This window comes from Orcinus orca, chromosome 11, assembly GCF_937001465.1.
Source record: "Orcinus orca chromosome 11, mOrcOrc1.1, whole genome shotgun sequence".
NCBI lineage: Eukaryota > Metazoa > Chordata > Mammalia > Artiodactyla > Delphinidae > Orcinus > Orcinus orca.
In genome coordinates this window covers 92647117-92668764 of record NC_064569.1, presented here as the reverse complement: position 1 = coordinate 92668764, position 21648 = coordinate 92647117, and the positions used below count along the sequence as shown (strand labels likewise).

Genomic DNA, 21648 nt, shown 5'->3' with positions numbered 1-21648 from the left:
TGCAATCCATGAGGTGGAGACAGGAGAGGCAGAATGTCATATGCCCCCATATTCCATTCTTTCTGCCCATTTTCTGTCCATATGGTAAATTTTGGACTTCCCAGGCCAACCTGTTTTTCCCCTCAGTACTAGCTGCAGCCCTCTAGCTGTTGGTTAAAGAGCTCTTAGCAAGATCAGAAGGAAGAAACATCCTCTTTTCCCCACAACTCCAGAAAGGCCAACATAAAACCGCCCATGCAAATGTCATTTCTAAGACACCCAGATTTCAGGCATTGTTGCCACGTCCGGCGAAGACAACCTCTAAGCTGTGGAAAGTCCCTAGTTCCAGCTAGTTGTCTTGCTTAATAATCGTTAGCCATGGCTATTAATATTTAACGTGACATCTCTGTTGAAATGTAGGAATATTAAACAGAATCTGTGTGAGGGGGTCAAAAGAAAAGACCTAACCACTCCACTGGGTATTTAGGATATTTATTGCAAGAGGGTTTGAGAGTCAGACTTCATCTAAATTGGCAGATGGAGCTGTGTCTCTGGTGGCTGAACCAAACCAGAAGGCTGGGAGAGATGACCAGGTGCTGCCCTTGACCCAGCCAGTGAAACAGGAAGAAGAATCTCTCCTCAGCTCTGAGCCAGGACCCATACCCTGCAGTCTGCCTCCAGCTTGGGGACTAGGCTGAAACTCTACAGAGGCTTTAGAAAGTGAAACAATTAAGGCCTTGGGCTTTGTTCTTGTCTTATGGCTTTTGCCAATGTTATTGGAATCAGATCCATAAACTAATTTGATTTTTTAGCCATTCTTAGCATTGGACTCACAGGAAACCAAAGTTCCCTGCTCTGGAGTAACTGTTTCTAAGTCTGACGGCTGCCTGATCAGGTTCAATTTTTAATCCAATTTGAAGCGAGAGACTTTCCTTGCTCTGTGAGATCTGATGCCTTAGAGTGAATTTCCCTCAGAACCGGGGTGTAGGAGCCTCTGCGAAGCAAAAACCCCAACGTTGACTAGGTGGGGAGGATAATGGCAGAAACTACCCTGTGCAGGGTGGCGAGGCAAACGTGCGTTCTCTTCCGAATGAATGCATTTTCCATATAAACTCCAGCTTGTTCAGTGAGCATTCCGTCTGAGAAGGTTCCCCCCGTGTGGAATGGAGAGAGGGGAGAGAACTCAAGAAAATTCTGAGACTTGGACAGAGACCCAGCCTCCTGATGCTGAAGCAACAGTATTTCCTCAGGCCACCTGTTCCTGAGGGTTGGTGTGGCTCTGCACCGAGGATGACAAAGAAGCTTGGATGGGCTCTTCCACCTCCAGAGGGTATTAAAGGACAGCGACCGTCAAGTCAGGTAAATTCCATGAAGGCTCTGTTTTGAATTCAAGATACTAGGAAATGCTTATATGATTCTAAGACAAGAAATTCCAAAGGCATCAAGAGGGCAGGAATGAAGATATCGAGCCAAAATTCCTAATGCTTTAATGTGATAATAGCCCTTTAAGAAAAAACGTCCAGCCTCAGTTAGAGCAATGCTTGAACAGAGTAGATGCTCAATAAATACATGTTGAATGAATGAATGGGAGAAAGTAAGAGTACAGCTCTATAGCCACCCACTCATAAATTTCAGTCTGTCCCTTAGAGATATTTAAGTAGGTTTTAAAATTTTATCTTCAGAGGACGAATGGTTTTCTACTTGGAAAAAATGCCATACAAGAGGGAAAATTTTAATTACTCAGTAGAGTCGTAAAGCCTTGGTTAAAAGCAAATAATCTACTTCACCAAAATATATATGCTAAATATGCAATTTTTATATATCAGTCATACCTCAATAAAGCTTTAAAAAAAGGTAAATCTACTTCAAAGAGAGCAAAATGAATAGAAGTATCTGTGTAAAAACAATTAAATGATTAATAAAAGTATAAATATTCCAAACTTCTACTATAAATGCTTTATCTCTCTAGAAGTTAATCAGGGTAAGAAAAAAAAAGAAGGAAAGAAAATTTAACTTTGGTTCAAAGACCCTGCTGAGTCATCAGGTAAAGTCAAAGGTATGCAAATTGACATCAGACCAAAAATAGTCATCATAAAAGGCCAAAGACAAAGGGGATTTTCAGGGTAGTGAGACTATTCCGTGTGATACTCTTGATGGTAGACACACGTCATTATACATTTGTCTGAACTCAGAATGTACATCACCAAGAGTGAACCCTAATGTGAACTATGGACTTTGGGTGATAATGTGTCAGTGTAAGTTTATGGATTGCAACAAGTGGACCACTCTGACGGGGGATGTTGATAGTGGAGTAGCTGTGCACGTGTAGGAACAGGGCGTATATGGGAAATCTCTGTACTTTCCGCTCAATTTTGTTGTGAACCAAAAACTGCTCTAAAAAAACGAAAGTATTTTTTTTAAGAGGCCAAAGAAAGAATTACACTAATGCTGGAGACCACAAAGGTTGTCGCCTGGGTTTTAAATGGATAAAACTTACTGGAAAAGGAAATTTGAAGAATAAGAGATAAGGTTTCTCGTGCAGATTCAAATCTAAGAGAAAATGTTTTCTAAGGAACAACAAAGAGAGGAATTGTGGATGCAAAATATTACCCACTCCTTAGGGTGATGGAAATGTTCTAAAATTATGTTGTGGTGTTGGTTGTACACCTCAGCCTCGGTAAATATGCTATAATTTATTGAATTCTACACTGAAAGTTTTGAGACTTTCAGACCTATGTTTTTTTGTTCTCTTGAACTTAGCGAATGGAATTTCAGCCCTGATCCTTAAAGACTCTGAGGCTGGAACTGCTGGAGAAAGAAATCTCAGCCGGATCTGGAGGAAACATTTCTCCTCCCCAAGACTGGGGAAAAGCAGACGTTCTGCTGGGTTGTAAACACCCGCATGAATGGAGCCACTGACCAAGGAGACTTGTGGGATTCCTGGACTTCAGGTGCTGTCGCTGCGTCCCAGGAAAGGAATATTTAACCTCTAAAAAAAGTCTGTCATCCTGTGGGTTCTCTTATTTAAAATATGTGGCTCTGGCCATACGTTTTAAATTGACATCTCTGTTTTCGGAAATGCAAGGGACCTGTGAGCTTTCTTCTTTAAGGCAGAAAAAAAATCTGGGACACTTTCTTCTCCCTCACATAAGGTGTAAAAAATAAATAAATAAATAAATAAACCTGTGACTCTGGATCAAACAAAGGGTTTGAGAATTTAACCTCATTTAAATTAATGTACTAATGTTCTAATTTTACAGATGAGGAAACTGAGGCTTAGGTAGATTAAATCACTTTACCACATCACACCAGTTGGCGAATGGCGTTGACCCAGGATTTGAACCCAGCCTGCCTGACCCTGGTCTTCACTCTTACCTGCTAGGCTATGCACAATATCACTTAATTGTCAAAAACAACTCCTAAGGTGTGGAAACAGATGAAGTGATTTGCCTAAGGTCACATAGCCAGTAAGCGGCAGGGCGGGGGTCTAAACCCTTTCCTGGTTTGGAACCTAAGCCTGTGAACCTTCCACCTGTCCTGCCGCCGCCGAGCCTCCGCCCCAGCCCACCTGGCTGCCCCAGCCCTGGGCTCACCTGCGCTCTTGCCCGAAGAGGCGCTCCACCTCTGCGCGGCCAGGGCTGCGGGTGCGGCCCCCGTTGCTGCACTGGGGCCCTGGCTCCCTCTGCGCCAGCCTCCTGGGTGGGGGCAGGTCGGCCAGCACGGTGTATTCCTCCCTCTCCAAGTTGTGCCTGGTCTCACCCGGGGGTGCCGAGCCCCGGGAGCCCCCCGAGCTGCCTGGCGGAGGTGAGGGTGCCAGGAGCGCTAGGTCACTGGGCGGGTGGCGGGGTGGAGAGGAGGCTCGAGGGGCATCCCGGTGCCCTATGCACACTTGAGGGGGCAGCACTGGGGAGCCACGCAGAGAGTCGGTGGAGGGGGCCAGGCTCTCCATGCTAGTCGCAGTGGGGTCCTGGAAGAAGAGGGAGGGCTCGGGGGCCTGGCGGGGCGGTGACGAGAAGGAGGGTGCATCACGGTGCCCAATGCATACAGGGCTGGGGATGTGGAGGCGCTCGTGCAGAGAGTCTGTGGAGGGGACAAGGCTCTCGGTGCTGGCCCTGGGGAGATCCTGGAACAAGAGGGAGGGCTCTGGGGCTTGGCGCGGCGGGGAGGAGGCCCGGGGTGCGTCACGGTGCCCAATACACACAGTGGGGGGGAACTGAGGAGGCTCGTGCTGGGCGGACTGGTTCTCAGCATCTGACGTGTCTGGGAGGAAGGGAAAGGGGTCAAATTGGGTGTGGCGGGGGGGTGAGGAAGCCCGAGGGGCATCCCGGTGTCCAATGCATACGGCTGGGGGCATATAGGGGGGGTCATGGTGGGGCGATTCACTCTCAGATGCGTGGGGGTCTGGGAAGAAGGGAAAGGGGTCATGCTGCAAATAGCGAGGAGGCGAGGAGGCTCGAGGGGCATCCCGGTGCCCAATGCACACAGGGCAGGGGGGCTGGGAGGGCTCCGGAGAGGTCTGGGGTGCACCGCGGGTAGCAGGGTGCAGAGGCGAGGAGGTCCGGGAGGCACTGTGGTGGCTTGGCGGGTGGGAGGAGGAAGTGGCCCGGGATGGTGAGTTGTGCTGGGTGGGGCTGGAGGAGCGCTGGGGTGAGTCACGCTGAGCTGGTCTGATGGGAGATGAGGTCTGAGGCCTGTCGCTTTGGGTTGGCCGGAGGGCAATGGATGCCCAGGGAACCTCACTTTGCTTGGAGCGAGATGGGGAAGAGGTTCGGGGGCCATCACCCTGGGTTGGCCGGAGGGGAAAGGAAGCCCATGGAATGTCTTTGTTAGTACGATGGGGAGAGGAATTCCTGGGATTGTTCCGCTGAGAGGAACGACGGGGAGAGGAAGGTCCGGGATTGTCCCGTTGGGTGCAGCCCTGAGAAGAGGAGCTTCCTGGGTTTTCCCGCCGTGAGGAAGAGGATTTGGGATTGTCCCGTTGGGCACAAGAGGTTTTGGGGTTGTCTCTTTGGGTAGAAGAGGTTCTGGGAGTGTTCTGTTGAATACAAGAAGGTCTGGGGTTGTCCCTCTGGTGAGTACAAGTAGGGACAGGAGCTTGAGGGCTGTCCTGTTGGGTAGAAGAGGCTCTGGAGTTGTCTTGTTGGGTGGCTCTGGGGGGAAAGGAAACTTGAGGATTATTTCGTTGGGTGGACGAGGTTCTGGGGTTGTCCCGTTGGGCGACTCTTGAGGGAGAGGATGCTCTGGGGGTGTTCTGTTGCGTGGAAGAGGCCCTAGGGGTATCCTGTTGGGTGGACGAGGTTCTGGGGTTATCCCGTTGGGCAACTCTTGAGGGAGAGGATGCTCTGGGGGTGTTCCGCTGTGTGGAAGAGGTCTTGGGGGTGTCCTGTTGGGTGGACGAGGTTCTGGGGTTATCCCGTTGGGCAACTCTTGAGGGAGAGGATGCTCTGGGGGCATTCCGCTGTGTGGAAGAGGTCTTGGGGGTGTCCTGTTGGGTGGACGAGGTTCTGGGGTTGTCCCGTTGGGCGACTCTTGAGGGAGAGGATGGTCTGGGGGTGTTCTGTTGCGTGGAAGAGGCCCTAGGGGTATCCTGTTGGATGGACGAGGTTCTGGGGTTATCCCGTTGGGCGACTCTTGAGGGAGAGGATGCTCTGGGGGTGTTCCGCTGTGTGGAAGAGGTCCTGGGGGTGTCCTGCTGGGTGGATGAGGTTCTGGGGTTGTCCCGTTGGGCAAGTCGTGGGGGAGAGGAGGCTCGGGAGGTATCGAGTTGTGTGGAAGCAGAGCGATGGAGAGAGGAAGCCTGGGGGGTGGTACTTCGAGCACCACTCTGTGGTGTCGCGGGAGAGACCGGGGTCAGCGCCGACCGGTGCCGCTCCAAGAAGTACGCGCTTTCTCCCCGGAGCTTCGCCCAGTGCTGTCCGGCGCTTCGGTTCCCACCACCAGAGCCTAGAGAGAGAAGAGTTAGGTTCAAGGTAAAGGCAGAGGTCTAGGCAGCTCCCACAGCCTACCTTTCTTTGTCCCCTGGGACAGATGATTGGGGCACACCCCACACTGTCTCCTTAGAGGACCCACTTTCCCTATCACACAACTCCACCCCTCTGAGCAACAGATTGGAGGAGGGCTTAGATGCCACTCTCAAGCTGATGTCAGGAATCTGAAATTGAAAACCAGGATGACTCGGTCAAAGTGGGGTGGGCTCTAGAGCCGAAGGTCACATAGTCTGGGGGTTCACGAACAAGTTAGAAAAGAGGCAAACTCGTAAAGAGCAGTTTTGAAAATAGTCTGTGAGGGACTTCCCTGGCCATCCAGTGGTTAAGACTTTGCCTTCCAATGCAGGGGGTGCGGGTTCAATCCCTGGTCGAGGAGCTAAGATCCCACATGACTTGCGGCCAAAAAACCAAAACATAAAACAGAAGCAATGTTATAACAAATTCAATAAAGACTTTAAAAATAGTCCACATTGGGCTTCCCTGGTGGCGCAGTGGTTGGGAGTCCGCCTGCCGATGCAGGGGACACGGGTTCGTGCCCCGGTCCGGGAAGATCCCACATGCCACAGAGCAGCTGGGCCCGTGAGCCATGACCGCTGAGCCTGCGCGTCCAGAGCCTGTGCTCCGCAACGGGAGAGGCCACAACAGTGAGAGGCCAGCGTACCGCAAAAAAAAAAAAAAAAAAAAAAAAAAATAGTCCACATCAAAAAACCTTTAAAGAAAAGAAAAAGAAAGAAAGAAGCATAAAATAGCCTGTGTGACCCAGAGAGGGAGAGCTGGATCGAATAGCAGCTACCAACAAATTTTCATTTCTGTTCTACTTCCTGCAACTGGATTCCGAGAAACTCCCCCCTCTCTTCCAGTGAGACTTGTGTGATCGCTCTAAAAAGTTCCTTTTGTGAACCAGCAGCATTGGCCTCACCCGGGGGTTTGCTAAGAAATGCAGAATCTCAGGTGCACCCTGGGTGCACTGCATCAGAATCACATTTTAATAAGATTCCCAGGTGATTTGCATGCACGTTACAGTTTAAGAAGCCCTGATCTAAGGGATTCATGTAACTTCGCTAATCAGTGACCCCCTCACAACTCCCATCCCCATGAAGGGGCCGCCATGATCATGGTGTCACCCTACACCCCCCTCAGTCCCTTGGTCACCAAGCATGTGGTGGCCACCAGCTGTGTGCGTGTCCCTGGGCTGGTACTTCAGGAGAGAAGTAACAGGTATTGTGGCCGAGTCTTGAAGGAGCCACGACTGCATTCATTAAAGTCCGCACTTAAGAGTCCCTCTTCTCTGGGGAGTTGCCTGATGGCCTAGTGGTTCGGATTCTGCACTTTCACTGCCTTGGCCCAGGGCTCAGTCCCTGGTGGGGGCACTGAGATCCCACAAGCCATGCAACGCGGCCAAAAAAAAAAAAAATGGAAACCCTCTTCTCACACTTTGAAACCTCTGCCTCCTCCAAACTCTCTGAGCTGGTGTCACTGAAGTCTTGAGTTTCCAGCACCCATCGAGGAACTGGAACCACGCACAGAGCAGCACTTAAAATTTGCGCTGTTGGGAATTCCCTGGCAGTCCAGGTGTTGGGACTCGGCGCTTTCACTGCCGAGACCGGGATCTAGGATCCCGCAAGCCGGCGATTCGGCCAAAAAAAAAATTTGCCTTGTGGTTGCGTGATGGTCTGATGCCCCACGACGTTCCAAATCTGCACGCTCCTCTCATCCACCTCTTCCCACCTCCCCGCTCTCAGCTACCCTCCTTTCTCACCTGGATGGTTGCAATAGCCCCCCAACAATGTGCACTCTGGGCCCAAGGTCATCACCCATCCAGGGAGATCCTTTCCAAAAGCAAATCTAGCTAGATCACCCCTGCTTACAAGGAGAGACGAAAAGCTGTCACAGATGGGAGAAAACTGAAAGACATGGTAACTAAACACAATGTGGGATCCTGGATTGGATCCTGCAACATAAAAGGGCCATGTGTGGAAAAACGGTGAATCCAAAGAAAGTCTGTAGTTTAGTCAGTAGTATTGTTACCAGTGTTAATTTCTTAATATATATATTTTTTAATTTCTTAATTTTGATAATAGGGCTATGGTTATGTAAGATGTCAACACTGGGAAAACCAGGGTAAGCGGTATAATGGAAACTCTCTGTACTATCCTTGCAACTCTTCTAAAAGATTAAAAAAAAATGCAGGGCTTCCCTGGTGGCGCAGTGGTTGGGAGTCCGCCTGCCAATGCAGGGGACGCGGGTTCGTGTCCCGGTCCGGGAAGATCCCACGTCCGCGGAGCGGCTGGGCCCGTGAGCCATGGCTGCTGAGCCTGTGCGTCTGGAGCCTGTGCTCCGCGTCGGGAGAGGCCACAGCAGTGAGAGGCCCGCGTACCGCAAAAAAAAAAAAAAAGCAAAAACTTCAAGGGCTCCCATCTGCACTTGGAATAAAATCCAGGCATTTCCCATGTGTGGCAAGGCTCTGCCTGCCCCCACCGGCCTCCCAGCTCCCTGTGGGTAGGGGCCTCGCCTTCTTGTTTATTACTGTGTCTACTGGGCTTAGGAAAGTGTCTAGCACACCATAAGTGAGCAATAATATTGTGCCACCACCTTCCAGCTCTGAGTTGCACCTCGTCCTGGAGTCTTCCCACCCTTTGAGCATGTGCACTGGCTGAGATGGCGTTTACCACCACTCCCAGTGGCTCACAGCTGGGTCAGCACCCCCAGCCCCGGTTTCTTCCCTTTCCCACCCATCACAAGCATCCCTTGGAGCCTGGCCCACCCAGGATCTGACTTCATTCCTGCAGCCCCCTTAGTGAGCACACAGGGCAGGCTGTGCAGAGGTTCTAGGGCATCTGTGTTTTGTCCCTCAGCTAGCCGGGCTCGGCACAGCCTGCCCCATGGAGTGTGTCTGCAAACTGAGAGGTGCCCCGAGAGGGATGTCAAGGCATTCCCAGCATCTTGGACTTGGCTAATTCCCCCCAGGCCATGGCCTCTTGCTGCAATTTGGGAACCTGCCGCCAGGCAGACAGTGGTGACTGCCTTTGATCAAGCAGGTCACATAGTGAGGGTCCCCCCACCCCACGGCCCCTGTGTTTAAGAGCAAGAAAGCAGGGATTTAGTACAAAACCCCACCAGCTCTCAGGCCATTCGCACTGGGGAGGCGCTTCTTCCCATACACACTCTCCCCAGGGCCTGATGGGGCAGGGCAGTGGAGGCTGGGGTGCTGACAAGATCTGATGAATGTTTTTAAAGGATGGCTCAGCTGCTGGGGGCAGAATGGACTAAAGGGGCCTGGCAGAAACAGGAGATCTGAAGGCGCTGTGGCAATAACCCCTGGTTTGGTCGGGGAGCAGTGGTAAAGGTGGCAAAAAGGAGACATATTTGGGGTGTGTTTTAGAGGTGCTGACCAGAATTGCTGCTGATTGGATGTAAAACGTGAGGAAAGAGGAATCGGGATAACACGAGATTTGGGACCTGAGCCTCCGGATGGGTGGTGACATAGAACAGATTGGAGGAGGAACAGGCTGGGAGGGAGGGTCAGGTTACTGGTGGCCCCCAACACCGGCCTCCTCTGCACCCCCTTCTCCTACACTCCACATGCTCCTATCACCCCATCTTTCTTCTCTCCTCCAACCTGCCACCTCTGCCCACTCCTTAAGGCTCTGCAATGGCTCTTCCTTCTGTTTCTGAACTTAGATCTCAGCTACAATGTCGCCTCCCCAGAGAGGCTCTCCCTGTCCACGGGCCACTTGCTCTCACAGCCTCCTGTCTAATTGTCCAAAAATCAGTTCCCACTCTCTTGGACTTGGAAAAGATGCCACGTCCTCCCCCGTGCAACACATGGGGGCACCTGGCCAGTTTGCCCCATGCTGGGATGCTGAGTGGCCACTTGGTTAAGGTGCTGTCTGCCAGATCTTCCCATCCTAAGGGTGCCTTTTCCCTCTGTAATCGATATGTAATCTGAGGGGCGATACTCTGAGACCGTGTGAATATACTGTTCCCTGACAACCCTTCACCCAGGAATTTAGCATCAGCCGGTGATTCATGCCTAAACCAGTTATCACTACAGTGGCTGCAATGGTCTCCTAAACTGCGAAAGTCTCCTCTGCCTCGTCCTGCTTCAATTCATCCTTCACACCTTGCCCTAGTGAAATTCTTAAGGCACAGGACCAATTACATCGCTCCCCTTCGCAAAAACCTCCTGTGGCCCCCTGCTACTTACAAAAGAAAGTCCAGACTCCTTGGCTAGACTCTAGAGGCCCCGCATGGTCTGGCCCAGCTATATACCACCATCTCTGCTAAAGCTGTGCATACCAGGATACTCCCTTTTCACACCTCCATGCCTTTACCCAGCTGTTTCCTCAGCTACAGTGCCACGTCCAAAAGGTGTTCCTCTGAGTCCTTCCTTGGCTGGAATGAAGCTCTTTCTCCCCGGACCCCGGACCTACCCCGACCCTCACCCCCAGCCCTTCTCACAACCCCGCACAGCTGTTTCTGCCCTTCCTCTGTCCTGAGCTGCTGTCTGTCATCTCCCATCTGTTTGCTTTACTGGATGATGAGCTTTTCGGGGCAGGGAACATGACTGGCTCTTCCTGAATGCCCAAGGTATCTAGCATCAGGTCTTACACATGGTTAGTGCTCATGTGTTTGATGACTGAATGCTACAGGAGCCGTAGGAAGCCAAGACTGCCTTCTGGGGTTAGGACATGGATGCCCCGCCCCACATCTCTAAATCCTGATGATGCTGAAGACACAGACCAGGAGGCAACACAGCGCAGTAGTGATGGAGGGCCCAAACTTTGGGGGTCCAGCATCCTGGGTTCACATACCAGTGAGACGCTGACCAGTGTCATGGGCATCTGTGGGCTTGGCCTGACCAGCAGCCTTCTGCCTTTCTCTGGAAACAACACCTCCTTGATTTCCTTTGAGCCATCTCCTCTCTTCCACTCTCAGACCATGAAGTTTGAACAGGGGATTGATCCCATCCCTGATCTCCAGGTTGGGCACATGACCCATGCTGGGTCCCAGGGAGAACCCTTCCTGGGACTTTAGCTATATCTATAGGGAAGATTGTGCCCGCTTACTGTGGGAGTTGAAAATTAGGTAGGATACAGCCTGATACCGCTGCTACTCATCCTGCCACCATCAGGGGAGGATCTGAGAATGAAGAGAGAAGAGTAGACACCAGATTTTTGATGCCATTTGCATACCTGGATCCAGCCATGCCCGAAGGCATTCCTCTAGACTTTTACTCAGCCAGTTTCCATCACTTGCAACCTGAAGATCCTGACCCACCAGTTGCAAGATGATGTATTTAAAGCAGATTGCATGGCACATTGCCTGCTCCATAATTATATGGGGACCGTTACTGTTATTAAGACTCAAGCTGTCAAAGTAAGATGTACCCAGGGGCCCACGCGGCCAGAGAAATGGTTATCTGGTTCCCAGGCCCCTGGCCATCACCACACCTGTGGTCACAGGGACCAACCTGGCCTGGCAGAAGGTACTCACCCTCCTTTCTCTGGCCTGCAGTGTCTCCTCCTACAGGGGACCGGGTGAGGAGAGGAGGAGCCCTTCGGGCACTGTCAGCCCTTGGCCCCTCCTGTGGCTTCCGTGGGATCATCACGGTGAACTTGTCCCCACTGGGGGCTTCCTCTTGCCTCTCAACAGTGTCCCAGTCCTGCCAGGGAAGGGGAGGAGAAAGCCTGTATGGAGAGCAAGGAGAGAGAGCCCAGGGCCTGCACTCCCAGCATGAGATGGATAGATGGAAGGAAAGGGAATTGACATTGCAAGAGCACCTGCTGTATGCTCAGGACTGTGCTGGGCTCTTGGAAGGTGTGAACTCAGCGAAGGTTCAATCAACCCTGTGCAGTAGGTATGTCCCTTGGTGCTAAGAACTTGCCCAAGGTCACACAGCTGGGAAATGGTTTATATGGGAGGGGACTTGAATCCAGGGTAGTCAGACTCCGTGTGGTAGGAGGGCCTTCGAATAGCGGTCCCTGCCCCAGAGACACCCCCAGGATCCAGAGAGAAGTAGGTGAGTTCAAAGTCTAGCCCCAGGGGCTTTCCTGGTGGCGCGGTGGTTAAGAATCCTCCTGCCAATGCAAGGGACACAGGTTCGAGCCCTGGTCCGGGAAGATCCCACATGCCACCGAGCAACTAAGCCCGTGCACCACAACTACTGAGCCCGCATGCCACAACTACTGAAGCCCACGCGCCTAGAGCCCGTGCTCCGCAACAAGAGAAGCCACAGCAATGAGAAGCCCACACACCACATTGAAGAGTAGCCCCCGTTCAACAAAACTAGAGAAAGCCCGCGTGCAGCAACAAAGACCCAATGCAGCCAAAAATAAATAAATTTATAATAACAAAAAAACCCCTAAAGTCTAGCCCCACTACTTCCCAGATGTGTGGCCTCAAGTAAGTCACTTCCCTTCTTTGAGCCTCAGATTTCTTGCTCCAAAACAGGGACATAAAACTCTCCACCTCAGAGTGGGGTGGTGAGCCTTCCTGAGACAATGCCTGTAGGGCTGGGTCGTTTTATTCTGAATCTTATCACTTTCCCCTGCGGTCTCCTGGATAGCCGGCCTCTTCTGTCCCGGGACAACACTTTGAGGGTCGCATGTCCCAAGAAGTTCCCCTGCGTCTCCTCTTCTCCTGGCTAAATAGCCCCCCGCCCTTGCCAGGCCCTACAGCCTGCTCCCTTTCCTCTGACCCTCGGAGATCTATGCCAGGGCTGGCCATGGGGCTTAGCAGTGTGTGACAGGGCAGGGCCTAGGTCCAGTCCCACTCCTGATCTGGGTACCACACCCAACACCCCGGCCCTCCATGAACTGAGAGTTTTTGGCAGCTGGAGCCCGTTGGTGATGCACGAGCTCCCTGTCAACTGAAACACCTGCCTCCACCTTTTCATAGCCGGACCCTCAGCCCCCTGGGCTGGCCCTGCAGAGCCCCCGGTCCCTCCCAGGTGCATGGTCTGGGGCAGCCCAACATGCTGGCTAAGGCTCCAGAGGGCCTCGGCTCCGTTCCCTGTTGTGAGAGGCTCAGCCCCGTCTGGGGGTTTGCGTGGGACCCCAGGGCTGGCCCAGGGGCAGACACCTGCTCTTGTCCTGGCCTCCCGCCCCCCTCTCACCACGGAAGACGAGTCGCTGGTATCATCAGGGGCTTCGCAGTCAGGGCTGGAGCTGGTACCAGAGTCAGGGCTCTCGTTGAAGTTGCCGCACAGGGAGGAGGCCAGGCCCTCCAGGTAGGGTGCTGCCTCGGGTTCCTGGCTCCTGGGGGTGGCTGTGAGACCCTCTGCAGGGAGCCCTGTTGATGGGCCCCTGGGAGAGGAGACAGACCCATGACTTTTTCCCTCAAAGTGATGGGAATTAAGGAGTAACACCCCACCACCACCCAGGTGCACACACACCTCACTTTTGAGTGGAGGAGGGAGCTAACACCGAGGGCTGCCTGTGTTCTGCCCTTCACGTGGGCTGCCTCGTTTAGCTCCAACAGCCTCCCTTCGAAGTGAGTGTAAAGATTCCCATTTTACAGATGAAGAAACTGAGGCTCAGAGAGGTCAAGGGACTGGCCAAGGTCACAGAGCTAGGAAAAGGCAGAGATGCACTGTGAACCAGGGCTGTGGCCTCAACCCCCACCATGTTACTGGAGCAGGAGAGAGGACCCCAAGCTCTGTAAGACTAAGACAGAATCATGCTGGGCTAATAGGGGGCTTTGAGAGGGAGCAGGGCTCCAGGGGCAGTGACAGGGCCACCGGTCTGGATGCCAAGGGAGGGAGCTGTAGAGAAAGCCCTGCTTTAAAGAAGCCAGTAGGTTAGAGCTGGCAGTATCCCCAAAAAATGACCCACAATGGACACCAAGGGGGGAAAGTGGTGGGGAGGTGTGATGAACTGGGAGATTGGGATTGACGTATATACACTAATATGTATAAAATGGATAACTAATAAGAACCTGCTGTATAAAAAATAAATAAAATTCTAAAATTAAAAAAAAAAGAGTGACCCACAAATTGACCTATGAGACAGAAATGAGTGATGACCCTTAAAAGAGGTCTGTGGTCAAATAAGTTTGAGACATATTACACTCTTCTTCTACCTTCCCCACCCAAAAGCACAGTGCATGCTAGCAAACTAAAAGCTCTGACAAGTCCTGCAAAAACAATATTCCAATTTGTTTATACCAGACTTTCTGAAACATATTTGACGGCAGAGCTGTTTTTTGTTTTTTGTAAAGTAATGCCTACCTATGAGGAACACATGTTCACAAAACAATGCTGATTTGATTCAATCCCTCTTCTTTTTTAAACAGGGAAACTGAGGTATAAAAAGAGGGAATAACTTGCCCAAGGTCCCACAGCCCATCAGGAAAGGAGCTGAAGCTGGAACCCAGGTCTCTAGACCCTCAGCCATGTCCTCCCAAGGCACCATGGCCCCAAAGAGGGACTTCGGTCCAACTCAGGCCCCGGGGTGGAGGGATTCCAGAGCCTAGGGGCAGTGCATGGTCAGGTAGGTGGGTGATAAAAAGCGCCCCTGGGTGCTGAGACTGTTTAATCTTTTAAAGCAGTGCAAAGGGAACCAGGAAATGTGAGTGGGCTGTGGGCCATGCCCACTGCAGGGTGGGTGCACGCTGCCACATCCCCTGAGCTAGGGCCCATGGAACATGCCCACTGCTGCCTGTACCCAGGCCGAGTGGACTGACCATGTGACCCACGACAGCAGCCATCACAGACGGAGGCTGCCAGCATGAAGGGGTGTGGGGTGGGGTGGGTGAGGGCATCCAACCCCGGGAACCCCTCCTCAGGCCCCAGGGTTCTACCCACCTTTCAGGCCCTGGCCCAAGGCCCGAACCCACCACAGACTGGCAGTTGGAGGTCGAGGCACCGAGCGGGTCCTCAGGGGCGGCTGGGCGGCGCGGCAGGTCGCAGTAGGGCGCCTCAGCACTTGGAGGGCTCCCGGGCTCCTGAGACAGAGTCGGAGAGGAGGCAGCTCGTCGCCCACGTGGGGGCTCCCCTCCCCCGTGCAGCCCCTCCCCCCACCAGGCGGTGTGGAAGAGTCTCCAGACAGCTCCTCCTGGGATCTCCACTTCTCAGGGAGAGCTGTCCATCAGACTGGAAGTGCTCCTTGGGACCCAAGCTGGGGGCTGGCAGAGGTACAGGTTATGTGCATGCGCACATGTCTACAGGTATGTGTTCGTATAAATTCCTGCATGTGTGCAAGTATGCGCATGTGCACGCATGTGTATGCATGTCTGGTGGGTACACTGATGTGTCTGTTTGCGTAAGTGCATGGACGTTTGTTTATATGTGTTTATAAACACGCGCATTAGCATACCCACCTGACCTGTGTACACGAGCAAGCACGTGTGTGTCGGCACATAGGTATGAGTCTGTGCCTGAGGATGTGAAGTGCACTAAAGGATCCAAAAGGGTCTTCTGTTGCCAGAACTCAAGGATGAGGAGGGAGAGGGAGGATTAAGCTAGTCCGGAGGATGAAGGAAAATGTCTGAGGCAGGAAGAGGTAGTCTGAGGGAGGAGGAGATGGGAAGGAAGACCTTGGAGAAAAGGAGAGATGTGCGCTCCTAAAGGAGGGCCAGGGGCCTCCAGGGCTGGAAGGTCAAGGCTCCAGGGGTTGGGGTCAGGGCCCCCGAGCTGGCTGAGGGTTTCTCTCTCCCTCCTGCCCTGAGCAGGGCCACACCTGCGAAGGCTGGTGCTGGGCTCACCCGGGGGAACGGCTGCTCGCCTCCGGGAAGGCCCCCCCATTCCTCCCCACCTCCCAGGGTGGCAGGGCCCTCCCCCCGGTGAGGGGGACAGCGGCCACGGCACCCTGCACCCCGCCTCCTCTCGGATTACCTGTGCGGCGGGCTCCGGCAGTGGCGGCTGGCGGCTGTCAGCACCCTCGTACCCGGGGGGCTCCAACTCAGGCCCCCACGCTGCTGCCCTCCCAGGCCCCGACTCTGGGCCGAGGTGGCGGCAGCCGAGGCAGTGGAAACCTTAGAGGGGCCGGCTGCGGGAGCAGGGGCCCCTCATTACTGTTTCATAAGCCGGGGCCCAGCCAAGAACAATGCAGGACATGAAACCGCAGGAACCCGATCCTCGCGGCTCACCTGAGAGCGGGGCCGGGCGGGGGCCTGGGCCCGGGCTCCCTGGGGACCTTGGAGCCCAGAACCGGGGCGGAGGCCACAGCCTGGCCGCAGCCCTGGGGTGGGCACAGAGTCTCCGGGTTCCAAGAAGGCCGCCACTCTGGGACCTGGGCAGTGCCAAGGAGTGGGGCTGGGGTGTCTGCCGCGCCATCCAAGCCAGAGAAGGAAGGCCCTTCTGGATTCAGTTTCGCCCCCTGCCCGGGAGCCAGATTCTGATCAGCGCTCCATAGCGGGAGGTGTCAGATCTGCAGCCCGGCCTGGCGCCTTGGCTACCCTGGGGACCTTGCCGCGTGAATAAGGAGGGAGCGGCACTCTGGGCATCATCGAGGGGTCCCAGCCCAGCTGGGCCCGGCAGGAGCCTCAGCCTGTCGTGGTACCTCCTCCCTGCCTTCACCTCCAGCCCCCGTCACTACCCACCATCCACACGAGTAGGCCCAGCAACTAATCCCCAGCTCTGATTTCCTGTCTGGCGGGTCAGCACGGGCTCTGGCCTCAGACAGTCATCAGGCCCAATCCTGGCGCCTCCACTTCCCAGCTGGGTGACCTCAGCCCAGTGACTTCCCTCTCTGAGCCTGGTTTCCTCATCTACAAAACGGAGGTGATTAATGGACCCACTCCCTAGGGGTGTTATGAGAATTAAATGAGTTAATATGAGTAAAAGGGCTTAGAACACCGCCAGGTCTGTACATCTTAAATATAATAAATAATGTAAAAACATTCAATAGAATTTTATTAGTGTTAAGTCAATAAAATGTTAAAGACACTTAAGAATAGATGCATTGAAAAGGAATGTGTGGGGCCTGGCATACAGCAAGACCCTCCCCTCTCCATCCAGAACTTGGCCATGACCTGGTCTAGGCTGTGTGATTTCCAGGGATAAGCCCTCCTCACACCTCCCAGCCTGGGAGACTCAGCTGAGAGCAGAGCAGAGATGCATCCAGAGCCCAGGATCATGGGGAACTGGAGCAAGCTTCTGCGAAAGGTTTGCTCTGTGACCTGGGGCCCTTTCTGCATTTTCTTTTTCTTTCTTTTTTTCCCAAATAAATTTATTTATTTATTTATTTTTGGCTGCATTGGGTCTTCGTTGCTGCGCGCGGGCTTTCTCTAGTTTGGGTGAGCAGGGGCTACTCTTCAATGCGGTGCGCAGGCTTCTCATTGCGGTGGCTTCTCTTGTGGAGCGCGGGCTCTAGGCGCGCAGGCTTCAGTAGTTGTGGCACATGGGCTCAGTAGTTGTGGCTCACGGGCTTAGTTGCTCCACGGCATGTGGGATCTTCCCGGACCAGGGCTCGAACCCATGTCCCCTGCATTGGCAGGCAGATTCTTAACCACTGCGCCACCAGGGAAGTCCCTGCATTTTCTAACATAGGTGAAGATGTCAGAACTGGTTCTAGCCCCAGGTGATACCTTTATCAGGCCCCTCAGGGATGAGTGTGTGCTGGAGTGTAATTAAGGATCTGGCTGGGGGATGCTTTTTTAACACACAGATTTTGGGACTCTACGTGTTTGAAACTGTTCATCAGCACCAGATCCTGATGACTTGAAAGCCTCTATCTCCTGCAGAGGTCTGGCTCCTGAGCTCCTCATATTAAGTAAACTCCTCTCATCTCCAGTGTGTCCCCCAGGCACCTCCCACTCACCACCCCAAACAACTCCAAACGGGCCTCCCATTCCAAGAACTCTGCCTCAGAAAATAACACAGCAGTCAGCCATGTTCCAGCCTCTCCACGTTACTCATTTACCAAATCCTTTAGATTCTCCTATTCAGTTAGTTCTGAAATGTGTCCATTTGTCTCCATCTCAAAATCTCCAGCATCAGGGACTTCCCTGGTACTCCAGTGGTTAAGACTCCATGCTCCCAATGCAGGGGGCCTGGGTTCAATCCCTGGCTGGGGAACTAAAATCCCACATACCGCAGCTAAGCCCGTGCGCCACAACTAGAGAAGCCCGCGTGCCGTAATGAAGACCCAGTGCAGCCAAAATAAAATTAGTTAACTAAAAAAAAAGTCTCTGTCACCTCTGATATGAGTAATTGCACTTTTTCCTCATTGGTCGCCTTGTTCACTCTCACTCCCTGCTGTCCATTCTCTGTCCTGCAGTCAGAGTGACTTCTGAAAATGCAAATCTGATCACATCACTCGTCTGTTTAAAATCTTTAGTGGCTGCCCATGCGTCTCAGGAAAAAGTCCAAGGTTCTCAGCATGTCCACAAGTCCCCACAGGTGGTGAGACCCAGCCCCCACCCCATTCTCCATCCTTGGCTTCTCTCCACCCTCCAGTGTGCCTCCTCCTTGCTGCCTCAGGGGCTTTGCACTTATTGTTCCCTTCCACTCCTCTTACCCCAGCTTCACTGGCGATGCCCTCCCAGCCCTTACCAAGCAGTTAAAGTAGCATTTCCTTCGAGAAACATTCCCCGAATGCCCTATCATTTACCCTCATGCCACTTGCTGCTCCTTTACAACATTTATCACAACCATGATTAAAAAATTATTTGCATGATTACTTTCTTAGTCTCCATTTCTCTTGCTAGACTACAAGCCCATGAACCAGGAACTGTGTCTGTTCTATTTGTCACTGTTTCCCCAATATCTAGCATAATGCCTGGCACATTTTAAGCACCGATTCAATATATGTGAACACATGAGCTGGCCCAACTGGTCTCAACTGGGAAGTGGTGGGACTGAGACTAGAACTCAGACCTGTCTGAATCCAAGCTTCTCCTCCTGTTCCAGGCTTGCCATTGGGAGAAGGTCATTTGCATGGGAGATGGACTCAAAGGGATTTCAGGCAACTGCTCCCTGAACTTGGGGGTGAGGGTAGGGGAGCTGTTTTTGGAGGTATCAGGACAGGTAGAAAAGAATCTCCCAGGTTGACTCTTCTGGTCGGGAAGGAGGAAGAAAGGAAACGAATGTGTATCGAATTAGCCACATGTGACTTGGGCTAAGCAGGGCCAGATGCCCTGGGTGAGAAGACTTGTTGCCCCACTTTACCCATTAGGAGAGTGAAACCAGAGCAGTCAATGACCCAAGGTCACACAGCGGGTAAATGGCAAACCTAGGACTGGAACTCTGGTCTGCTTGGCTCCAAAGCTGAACAGCAACTCCCTTATGATGGCCACCTCTTAGAGGCTAATGCCTGCACGGAGATGGCGGCCAGGCTCAAGGGGAGCCTCGAGTCTCACTGAGAATGACACAGAGCCATGAGGGGGTCAAGGCTGCAGCGCCCTTGGAGATTCACAGTCCCGTGCTTCTCATAGCTCTGGGTTTACTCGGACCAGGGCTTAGCCTGAAACCTCATCCTTCACAAAGTGAGAAAATGCCTCCCCTTTCACTCCTTCAGTACCTTCAAGGAGAAAGTCTCCAGTGGATGTGTGTATCTTTAATGGCTAACACCTACCAATCCCCCTTTTTAACAGAGAGACAGCAGGGCTCAGGCTCAGAACCTTTAGCTGACAACACTCTCTAGTTAGAATTTAGTGACATTTCTGGGTTGGTTTTTTTTTCCTCTTTTATTCTTTCCTTTGAACCTTCTATATAAAGAATATGATTCTAGTTTTCTATTTGTGGTGGTGATGTAAAGTTTTGTTTTAATATAAGTGAAAAAATGCGTATTGATTTAATGGACAGTACGGTAAGTAATAGGTTATATGAGGCTTGGCAGAAAAATCATAAGAGCAGGAGGAGAATAACTGGCATTTGAGAAGCATTAACATGGTCCCACCACCTCATTGTACAGACTGGGAAAACTGAGGCTCTGACCACAAGGAAGGTCAGTGTCTGAGTTCAGCTGCAAGTTAGTGGCCCAGCCAGGCACCCCCATCACAGACACCCCTGTCCCAAACCACCACTCAGGAAAGCCTGCCTACCTGATGCCTTGCTCTGTGGGCCTCCTCAGGGTGGAAGCAGTTTTGACAGCATCTCTGGGCAAGCACATTAGCTTCAAAGTGGTCACAGGGGGCATTCCCTGCCACCCCCTCCATATCAGTTGAATCAGGCCAGGGCAGCTCCTGCAATCCGATGGTGGGGCCTGGGAAGAATTAGGGGTCGGGGGGAGGCAAAGACCAGCTGACTGGCTGGCAGCCCACCCGGACTCCAGCCCCAGCTTGCCCCCAGACCGCCAAGGACCGAGGAAATGAGGTTATCCATCAATTCTTTCACCTGTTCACTTATTCACTCAACAAACACTCATTAAGCACCTCCTAAGCACCAGGCACTCTGTCAAACATTTGACACGTGATTTCTAGTCGTTACTGCAGTGTTGCTCAAAGTGTATTTTGAGGACCCTGCATTAGACTCAGCTGAGGTGCTCATAACATGCATATCCCCAGTTCCTTCCCTGATCCACCCAGCCAGAACCTCTGGAGGTGAGGCACTCATACAAGGCATTTATACAATGCATTTTATACATGTCCCCTAGGCGATTCCAATGCACCCCAAAGTTTGCATACCCTTGCCTTACAGTTATCCTGCACTGTAGATAAAATTAATGCTAATTTCAGACGAGGCAACTAAGTCTCACAGAGATTCCATAACTTGTTCAAAGGCCCAGTGGCTGAACTGGATTCAAACCCAGTCTTTGTGCCTCCCCATCCTCTCAGAGGTGGGCGTGAGGGACACTGGATCACACTGCCAACTCACACAGGTCCCTTGGGAAACCCTGAGAGTGAGGCAAGTGGCCAGCCAGGTATTTTCAGAACTGAGGACAAAATCATGGATGAAAGCGAACAACATAAGGTCACTCTGCAAGTCTGGCAGAGCTCAGCCAAAGAGAACCCCTGGTGCTGTGCTGAGCACAGGGCTCTTCCTCTGGGCACCACTGCGGGCTCCAACCCCATGCCCTGGCGGGGCGGGGGAGCCCTGTCAGAAGAGTGACTTGAAGATGCTCTCCTCACCCCAGCAAGCGGGGTGGGGTCAGAGGAATCCATATCCCCAAACACACATGCACCTTACTGTGACCCCAGGTCGTCTGCTCATACCTGTCGAGTTTCCTCCAAAGCGTCACAGGGGATCTGGCCTTAGTTGCCAATCTTGGCGGACAGCTGGGGAATTTCACATCCTCCCCTGGGGCAACCAGGGAGAAGATTCCTGGCTCCTTCACCATCAAACCTGAGGAAGTGGCAGGGCACGGTGGAGGTTGGGGGCACCACTGGCACTTCAGTGGCCCCGGGGTCTCCAATTCTCCCCGAGCTGTTATCTCCCTGCGTCGTTCCCTGTTCCCAGTAGTGCAGAGAGTAGGCATCCGTCCTGCCCAGCCTGGGCGGTTCCTTCCCAATCCCGCCACATAAAGGAGCAACGCCTCGGACTGAGAAAGCAGCTTAATCCCCTGTGGGCGGGTGTGGGGTGCTCTTATACACATGCCCCTCACTGCTCCCGCTTCCCCCTCCCACCCCCAACCAATTGGCAGAATCCTTCTCTAAAATGCACTTTAGGTGTGGATATAACAATGAAAAACCTTCAGCGGACATGCATGCCCCACCCGGGGAATGGACCCCTGGACCTCCCTCCATCCAGCTAGTCAGACAGTCCCTCCTCGTGTCCCTCAGCCCTCTACCTTTTCCCACT

General features: G+C 52.8%; 1 protein-coding gene across 3 annotated transcripts in view; it reads right to left on the bottom strand.

Annotated features, from left to right (window-relative positions):
- The window catches only part of TRIOBP (TRIO and F-actin binding protein), a 58608-nt gene that overhangs the window by 36767 nt on the left and 193 nt on the right, over window positions 1-21648 (bottom strand). For all 3 annotated transcript variants that reach the window (XM_033405020.2, XM_033405021.2, XM_049694954.1), the window contains exons 2-7: window positions 21063-21192; window positions 19953-20113; window positions 14773-14912; window positions 13084-13273; window positions 11463-11631; window positions 3573-5922 (exon numbers count right to left, since the gene is read on the bottom strand). In XM_033405020.2, coding sequence (XP_033260911.2) covers window positions 3573-5922; window positions 11463-11631; window positions 13084-13273; window positions 14773-14912; window positions 19953-20066 — 2963 coding nt within the window. In that variant the 5' untranslated portion in view covers window positions 20067-20113; window positions 21063-21192. The remainder of the gene's footprint in view (window positions 1-3572; window positions 5923-11462; window positions 11632-13083; window positions 13274-14772; window positions 14913-19952; window positions 20114-21062; window positions 21193-21648) is intronic.